The following is a 9,788-nucleotide window of genomic DNA, read 5'->3' as shown; positions in this document are numbered from 1 at the left end:
TAGTCAATAAAATTCAATTAATTTAAGTATGACTCTTCAGAATGTGCAGTTGAAGGTTATGAATATGTTTTACTTAAGGTGGTAGAAGGCTCTGGCATGTAGAAAGTGCCTGTTTTAACTTTTAGCTATTTTTTCAGGTTTTTGTCATTAGAATATTTTTTCTGCTTCAACCGCAAATAACCATCAAAAAAGAAAAGAACATCTAGGATGTCCTCCCTTGTTCATCATTGGCCCTACAATTTTCTAGTAGTATCTTTTTGGAATTATGTAATGTTTTTTGCTGGTGACAGTGTATAGATGCTATTACATTTCCTTGTGGTACAATGTACTGTTGTCTGGAACTTTGAGAATGATGTAACACACAGGAAATAAAGAAGCATTTTGTGTTTTAGATTTTTACATTTTTATTTTAAAACAATTTCATATTAACACCTACTTTTAAACAGAATGGTGCATTAATTAAATGCCTTGTCCTGTTATAAGCTCTGTTAGAAAAATAAACATCTCACAACAAACTACAGTGTCAGCTATTTAATAAATACATAAAACAGAGTTTAGTGGTCAATCAGAGTTATATGAACAGGTTCATAATATATTATGTAAAAGTATCATATTTTCCAATATTCTGTATCATTTAGACAATTTAAGTTAGGTAAAATTCAAAGCCAGAAATAACAAGAAATACATTCAGTGATAATTTGCTTATTTCTTAGTGCTATTTTATATTCAAATATTTTAATTTAAATATATATTCTGTATTGAATTTCCTTTTACAAATGCAGTAGTTGTTAGGTGAAACAAAATAAGTTTTTATATTACTGATAATCTTAAAACAATTCTAATTTTTTTCAGAAGTTCAAAAAACCATAATGAAGTAGCTAATAAATGTAAGATAGTTTAAAAGCTATGTTAAATGTACACAAAATGAATTTCTATATTAACATGAGCAAATTTTTATTTTCTTATAATTTAGAATTAAAGTATTTTATACTCAATATTCTTAATAAAATTTATGTACCATACTTGTCATTGTGTAGGAGTCTTATCAAAATTTCACATTTATCTGCAGGAAAGTGTAAAGTTTGTAAAAATTCTTTACACAAATCACACATTTTCCATCCTTGACAATTGCAGTTTTTTTTTTTTTAAAAATTATTATTGTATCAGACAATTTTAACTGAAGTAGGCTGTAGAGGCTAGAAGAAACCTGAATAATAGAGTTAGGCTCACGAAGATAAATTTTATGCAGAAAGGTATTACAGGTAGATAAAAGAGTAGTGTTCTTACTCTCAGGCTCACATTAACAGCTGCCCAGATAGCTGAACAATTATTTCATGTAGTTCAAATAATTTAAATATGCAGTTTTATAACAGTCATTACATAAGCTTGAAGTTAAAGTGATCAGAGCCAAGGAGAGGAAAAAAACCCACAAATGATAGAGAAGAATAAAAAGTAAGGAAGGGGACTCTAGAAGAAAGTTGGTTTTCACAGCACTGATTGGTTTTATCTTAATTTTCTTCTGCCATTGATACAAGACATACAAGATGCTGCAAAATCTAATTATCATAGTTCCATGTAATATCTTTCCAGTTAATTTTGTTTAAAAATGAGATGATAATATGAAAGGATCTCATAGAATAGATTAAAAAGAATAAAAATTTGTTAATGGTTGGTTAAGTTAGGGTTTGCTGAAATTATTTGCACTCTCGTAAAGTATAAGCGGGGGCCTGAAAGAACTTTTGTAAACTCAAGATATGCGGGATCTGAGCTGATAATCAGTTAGGCTCCATGTTGAGTTGTACGTGACTTAGCTGTCCTGAAATTTTGGCTTCACATGTTATCATAAATGGGCTCTCAAATATTTATAAGAAAACAAAGTTCCCCTAGACTTGTGAACATTAAAGTTGAATTAGTGTAATATTTATTCAAGCATAATTTAAAACACTGCATCTGAAGTGCCAACAATGGCGAGATGTCACAATTGCAGAGATTTTAATGTGAAAAAGTGATGTCCTTTGAAATATAAATATGGATATGTATAATCAGTTATACATAAAATTTGCTATAAAGGAATTAGGGAAGGAAAATTATCTGAAAGAACATTAGCTTTATATTTATTTGAAAATATATCTCAGTGGTCTGCATTGCATAAAATGGCATTCTTAAGGTCAATATAAATGAGGATAGTTGTAAATTAATTATTGAGAGTCAACAGAACAGAATACAATATACACATGATTGAGCTCCCATGTAACTGTATTTCACCTGATACTTTTATGAAAGTATATGTATTCTAAATCCTTCAAAATGAAAAGAAGCTCAAACAGTTGTGAAAATTTAGAATTCTTAGATTTTAATAGGTCTGTCTTTGTTCAGGGGCATAGATTCAAATGAGCTTTAAGATCAATTAAAGATGTCTGGAAATGAAGAACTTAATTATTGAATTCAGTTGTTTTTCACTACTAGGTTTACTAAGCTTGAAGCTTTAGAAAATATCTTGGGAAGAGTGAGTAGAAAAAGCAGGAGTCAGAAAAGGAAGAAAAAGCCTTTGAGTCTAATCTACTTTACAGGTTCCAGGAGGAATATAATTCTACAGAGAAAATTCTTCATAGTCTATCATAACATATTTCAGTGTCTGATGGCTGCCTGTTGTCTTACATAAGGAAGGATATCTTCAATGGGTATTAAGTAAATATTAAAAATATATTTCATATTTGAAGTATTGCATATCATGAATCCACAAATTTTAATTTCGAGTTTTGAAAAATTGCCTCCAGACATATCTATTGTTTTTAACCTTAGATTTTTTTTTTGTTATTTTTATAAACCAAAGCTAAACTGAACATTTAAGACATAATCGGATTTTAGTGAAAATTTTAAGTCTTCCAGAAAAGTCTATGACTTAATAAATATTACCCAGTTTCCAAAAATATAACAAATGTTTATAAATACATGTGCACTGCAGTGCAGTGGTGTCCCCAGAGAAATAAAATGCATGACAAAGCAAAAGTTATGTTGTAGTGTATGTATGGCACGTTTATAAGTCATTAGGGCACAAAAATGCTGCTGTACTAAAAGTGTTGTTCAAGTTCTCAATTCTGTTAACAATGTAAAATTTCATTAATTGTGTTTAATATAAATGAATCTCAAAAGGCTCCTGTGGCCATATTAGTTGAAAACAGAGTCTATTTACATAAATTAACTTAAGAATACCCTGTGTTCCCTTAGCATTTAATTAATTCTAACTAGTCAACTTTTCTCATCCCACAAAGCATTACACAGGAAATTATCAATTATTCAAGTAAAACATAAGCCCTACAATCTTTAAAAATTAGCTTTTTAAGTTTTTTTTTTTTTAAAAAAAGTAAGCACAAGACTTCGCAAGCATAACCACGATCATCTAACACTGAGTTGCCTACAAGGAAGTTTGTCCCTTCCTATGGTTACAGCCTTAGTCCATTATAAAGTTAGTACAAAGTAGTTAGGGTGTAAAACATATATAAACCCTTGATTTTTAAGGATTTCATTTTGTAAAACTTTTGGATAATTCATTACATACAGAAATTTGTTTATTGTTCACACACATCATGTTCCTTTCAAACATCGTCAACTTAATGGCTATCTTACACTTTTTCTTTCAGAGGGTTGTAAGGCATCCATCCATTTTCCTTTTTAAAAAGAATGTTATGTGTATTAGGCTACTAAATGCAATTTTTACATTATTTTTAGTGATCAAAGGTTTCTTATGCAAGTGACTCATAGTACTGAATTATGTCAGCCTCCCATTTGAGGAAGGAAATACAGTTCAAATTAGCATTATAATTGCTTGGCTGTAGAGGACATCCAGTGGAGCTGCTGAACAACTTATTATAGGTTTTTCAGTTCTCTTTAGGGTAGAATATAGGATGGGTTAGTCTTCATCAAAATGCAAATATCTGGTACCTTAAAGTGCTGGAAGACAGCAAATCATAGAAGTTAATTATAAAAAGATTTCAAATAGAGTCCTTTGTTGTCATGGGCAAAACTGTGTACTCCACACAGAACTGTTAGACTGCTAGCCAGTAAAGTCAGACTAAGTCCATAGGGATAAGGTAAGTCTAAAGAAATTTCCACTGGGGAAGACAGGGCTCATAGCGCATGTGTCAAGGTCTCAAGCTGAGCACTGGAGAACTCCAGGGAACACTGTTCATGCAGGCTTTGGTGCGAGGGAATTCGCCTGTACGTATGCTATGCTTCGGTCTCTTCAGAAGCTGATTAGCATGAAAGACTGCAAGCTGAATTATTCTTTCTCTTTTGCTTTGAACTTTTTTCAAACACGTAAGACTCGAGTAAATCACATTGGAAAACATTTGCCAATTAAATATTTTAAAGATTCAAGAGGTAGCATGATATTGTGCAATGAACACTGGCCTGGCAATGAGAAGACGGAAACTCCTCTCTATTGTGGCCACTTTATCACTTGAGTGTTTTTTTAGAAATCATTTAAGTTTTCTGAGGCTCAGTTCCCTAGCTCACTAAAAAGGAGAATTAGCGGCCGGGCATGGTGGCTCACATCTGTAATCCCAGCACTTAGGGAGACCAAGGCAGATGGATCACTGGATATCAGGAGTTTGAAATCAGCCTGGCTAGCATGGCAAAACCATGTCTCTACTAAAAATACAAAAATTCACTGGGCATGCCAGCGGGTGCCTATAATCCCAGCTACTCAGGAGGCTGACGCAGGAGAATAGCTTGAACCTGGAGGCAGAGGTAGCAGTGAGCCCAAACTGAGCCATTGCACTCCAGCTGGGGTGACAAGAGTGAAACTCTTGTCTCAAAAAGAAAAAAGAAAAAAATAGCTTATTTCTAAGATACCATCTGTTCTCCAATTTTGGGTTTTTTTTTTTTTATAAATTCTGGCAAGAAGGGTTGGAGTGATTCAGGAAAAGAACATCCTTAGGCTGCATTGAAGGGAAAAGATAACATAGCTTTATATTTGAAAATGGTGATATCTGCTTGAGTCAAAATCCAAGAAAACATTCAAAATGTGGTACTTTGCTTGAGGCAGAGTTTCTAAATATCTTGTGAATGAATGATCAGACAAATGCAATGGCCAATCCCTTCAGTTTACCAGGTAAGAGGATACAAAACTCCACACCTGTGCACAATGAAGCTATTCAGGTTTTGATGATACTTAATATGTTCCCTATTAACATTCAGCTTTTAAAACCAGTATTCTAATAAAGTGACATTGTATTATTAGTTTTTTATGACAGTAGTAACTTAGCACTTAATTAATCCAGTCATCTCTGACATATATAAACTTATCCTGTAAGGAGGAAAAACAAAACAAAGGCAAAGAGGAGAGAATGCTGGAATTAGTATCTATCTTGTAAAAAGAAGCAAACCATAAACACACATGCCTAAAACTACACACTTTAAAAAGCAGTAATCTCTTAAGATTAAGGTTTTATCTGTTCACCATTTGAAAGAGTGAAACATGAATTATTTATTCATCTAGCTGTTCTTGTCTATTCAACCACCAACTGTTGAAGTGTTTGGCAACCTTAGAATATACTTGCCAGATTATTTTTCCCTCACGTGTGCAGTGCAGGGATTACTGTACCTTTGTAGTGACACAATGCTAAACTCTCTCACAGCAGGTCTCTCTGGGAAGTATAGGACAGCAGGTACCTGTAAAGTGTAATCAGTGCTCTTCAGATGATCTACATTCTATGCTGATCTAAATAAGTTATATGTTACAGTAAAGTGCTACTATGACACTAGTCTCCAACAGTAGTAAGACACATATTTCTCTGAAAAACTCAGCAGCCATGTGAGTCACACGATGATGAGGATGCTTATCAGTCTTTGTTCGAGTGTACAACCAGCAACTGGCGTGACCGTGAGCAATTTGTCTCCTCCTGTGACTTTTAGAATTATAATCTTTAGGAGCAATTATTAAAAATTCCAGTTTCCCGTTAAGTATTTAAAAATTGTTTTTTAGAAGTTGCACCTGAAAGTTTCATGAGCATTTAATTTGCTCATATCCATTTTTATTTCTTCAGGCTTCTCACGTCGGTAGGTTACTGCTCTTGTGCAGACACCTTGCAGGATCAACTTATCCTTAATGGAGAAGAAATATTATTAATTATGAGCCTAAATATTTTAACTACGCATTAACATACTGTGAGCATTTTTTTTTTCTTTCTTTTTTTTTTTTTAGCATTCACTGACCTTTTTTGAGGCTGACACTCTGTAATCTGATGAGGACTTCGTTTTATTGCTATTCCATTGCAGTATCACTTGTCTAATGATAAGGACTTTAAGCAACCCGATCAGGAATGTAACTATGAAAATGATGAAAAATATTCTCAAGTAGCTTGGGCTGGAGAAACATTCTGTAATGAAGAAAACAAATAAATGGATTAAAAATTGGAATAAGTAAATCAAAAGAGTCCATCAAGTAAATGATGTTCACAGCTCATTTAACAATGCCAGAGATATTAGTAAATATACATTTTCAAAACAGGGCACTGAAATTACCTTTGACTCAAAAACAGTAAGCTCTCTAACTTTTCTTGCACATTTACTATTAAAATATTTTCAATAGAAAATCCTCCTTTAGAGAATAGCCATGATTAAGATATTCAATCATATAACTTCTTTGCAGCTTGATTCTTTAATTGTATTAACTGGAATATGTCCAGGTCCCGTAACCAAGCATAATTTTATCCATGACAGAAAGAGGAATAGTTTTTGTGGTGTGTACTGTTGATCACTAAGTGGAAAATAGGATTTTAAAAAACTATTGAACAGTTCTGGACCTAAGCATATGTTTCTGTTGCTATGCTTGGTCTTCATTTTGTTCCATGCCAGTAATGGAAAATAAACATCTGCAGAAGCTAAAATCAAAACTAATAGGTAAATAAATATTTATTCAGAAATTGAAGTATAACTTTTCATTATTATTATACATGGCTTCTCCAGGAAATAGGAGTGTCCAATAAGGGACAACATGAAAATACCTTTCTTCCTTTTTCATTAGTTTGCTTTTTACTTGTCTCTTAACTACACCTATTCCATTTGCCTCTAAAAATGCACTGTGTATTTTAAGAGCAAATAATACTTAAATAATTATTAACTGGAAAAAGAAATACTGTGTTAAGATGAGGGACATACTAGAGATCTCATTTTAGCACCAGATCGTTAGCAAACCCTCATTGCCAAAGATCTGGTGCTAAAATGTCTACTGGCTCTGTTGCTGCCAGAGGCATGACCCTAATCTAAGAGGAAGATGGTTGCACAATAGCCAAGTATTCCATGGAACACTCCAGCTGCCCCAGATTCAGAAAAGCACTTTGTAGCTAAAGAGGCATGTGTTCCTCCACCCATTCTCCAGAGTTTGTGGACCCCATCCAAAGTTCCAATGTCTCCCTGAGAGGGCCATTAGGGAGGTGACCTACCAAGGCTTAGAATAGTACACCACCCAATCCTGGGGGATTTGGGTCTGAATTTCCAGTGAGGAGCAAGCAGTTCTTGAATAAGGCAAAACTCAGTGACAAGGACAAGGGTTTCTCTCAAGTGAGAAGACTTAATTAATCTCATTTTTTTTTTGTAATAAGATACTTTGAAAGAAGAGTCAAAGGCTACTCCAATTGGAGTGGAAATACCAAATGCCACTGCAGGTCCCTGTTGCTACAGGTCTCACAGAGAGGGAATCAAAATATTCTACTCAAAGGTGGTGTCTTTTGAGGCTTCCACAGTGACTTTTCAGGCTCATAACACACATGCCTTTGTTCTGATGGATTGTCATTTCCTTTGGTTAATTGAGGACTACTCAGTCAGCTAAGGCAGATCCTCAGAGGGGGCAGGAGGCTTGATCCCACTTACTGGCTTCTCACCTGGTGGAAGCTCAGCCAGAGAGACTGAAAGAACAGCCTTTAAGTGTGACTCAGTGGACAGATAATAGAGGTGCCTAACAAATGCCCTTCCCCTCTCCTTGTACAATAGTTGTGAAGGGGAGGGGGGCCCCCTAGCTACTGACATTTTAGAAATATTTCTAATAGGTTAGGACAGAGGGCATTTCCAGAGCTCAAATCTGTATGCATATTTAAATGCCGTGAGTGGTCAAACATTCATGCCTAGCCTGTGCTTTCTTTAGTTTAGGTCAGACCAGGGCTTTTCCTAAGAAGCTTTAAGGGAATACTTTTGATAACAACACTTAAGTCAGAGTAGTGTTTACTTAACACAATAAATGACATGTTGATAATAAGTCCCTATTTATTAGAAAGGCACTTGGCTTTCTGGAGTGATTGCTGCAGCTCCAGCTGGCAGCACATGGGGCTCTTTTCAGAGCCAAGTTCATGATGGGCTAAGATCAGTGTGGATGGGAGGGAAAAAGGAAACAAAACTCTGGAGAAAAGTGTATTCTTTTGTGCAGTCTTCCTAAGAGATGGAATTTTTCTTACAGGTTGGAGAGACTTGAAATAATAGTTGCAATAGGAATGATCTTAATAAAGATAGAACTTCAAGTTTAGTTTCTAATGCATGTGGAGTTCCACACCTTACCCCTGTACAAAGTAAGGATCTGGGTTCTAAATACACTGTTTTTTTGTTTTGGTCTGCTTTTGTTGTTGTTGTTTTTCTGAGATAAAGGTTTGTTCTTGTTGCTCAGGCTGGAGTGCAATGGTGTGATCTCGGCCCACTGCAACTTCTGCCTCCCGGGGTCAAGCGATTCTCCTGCCTCAGCCTCCTGAGTAGCTGGGATTACAGGCATGCGCCACCACACCTGGCCAGTTTTGTATTTTTAGTAGAGGCAGGGTTTCACCATGTTGCTCAGGCTGATCCCGAACCCCTGACCTCAGGTGATCCACCCGCCTTGGCCTCTCAAAGTGCTGGGATTATAGGCGAGAGCCATCGAAGCCGGCAAGTTCTAATTAACTTTTGTTTAAAAAGAGTCTTTGAGTATAGCTCTCACGTGTTCCCCATTTTATGTGTCATCTTTTACCTTAGATACTCCCTTCATGTTCACTGGTTCATTTAATGTCATACAGCTCTGAGATTGGCATTATTTCCATTTTACAGATGGGGAAACTGAGGCTCAGGGAAATTTTTGTAGGAAGGCTGTTATCTTTTAACTAGTAATCTTAAGAGACATGTCTTAGACCAAAGTCTTCAAACTAAAAGTTCCATACCCTTTTCATTACGACACATTTATAATCATTCACCCCTAAGCTATATTTTTATCAAAATGAAAAGTACTAGGAAGGAATGGCCCTTCTGAAGTTACGTATTTTGCAAAACAGATCATTGCTACTTAGAGTTTTTTGGCTTCACCTAAAACATGAAAGCAAATATTGAATAGACAAGAGGACATTCAGAACTGGAAGCAAGTTTGGATTATGAAGGAAAACTATTGCTCCACAGACTTTGTCTCTTAGTGAAATGAGTCTACATGGAAAACTCATATTTCTGGTTTACTGAGGCCTTGCTAGCCAATTTATTTGGATGCCCTTCCATGGAAGTACATTGCATGGAGATTCAGCTGTATAGATGAGACAGGAAACCTAACCACTCAGCCACACTATGGCAAGCATACTCAGTTGGTTATAGAGTACCATCTCTGGGAGATTTAAAAAACTGAATCACAAACTCATTATATTGTATACATTAATATGTGCAGTTTTTCTATATCAATGATACTTAATAAAGCTGTTTAAAAATAAAACAATGTTATAAAGAATAAAGCAATATTTCATAATTTAAAAATGAAGACCTCAGTCCTGTCTTTTTTTTTTTTTTTTTTT

The 9,788-nt window shown here is 34.9% G+C and overlaps 1 protein-coding gene across 2 annotated transcripts in view; it reads right to left on the bottom strand.

Moving 5' to 3' along the window:
- Positions 1–4,887: 4,887 nt before the first annotated feature.
- The window catches only part of ITGB8 (integrin subunit beta 8), a 76,976-nt gene continuing 72,075 nt past the window's right edge, over positions 4,888–9,788 (bottom strand). For both annotated transcript variants that reach the window (XM_017526943.2, XM_037737897.1), the window contains 2 exons: positions 6,217–6,380; positions 4,888–6,105 (listed from right to left, as the gene is read on the bottom strand). In XM_017526943.2, coding sequence (XP_017382432.1) covers positions 5,983–6,105; positions 6,217–6,380 — 287 coding nt within the window. In that variant the 3' untranslated portion in view covers positions 4,888–5,982. The remainder of the gene's footprint in view (positions 6,106–6,216; positions 6,381–9,788) is intronic.

Source organism: Cebus imitator, unplaced genomic scaffold, assembly GCF_001604975.1.
Source record: "Cebus imitator isolate Cc_AM_T3 unplaced genomic scaffold, Cebus_imitator-1.0 Scaffold45, whole genome shotgun sequence".
Lineage (NCBI taxonomy): Eukaryota > Metazoa > Chordata > Mammalia > Primates > Cebidae > Cebus > Cebus imitator.
The sequence above is the reverse complement of the archived record's forward strand: the minus strand, read 5'-3'. Positions and strand labels throughout refer to the sequence as shown.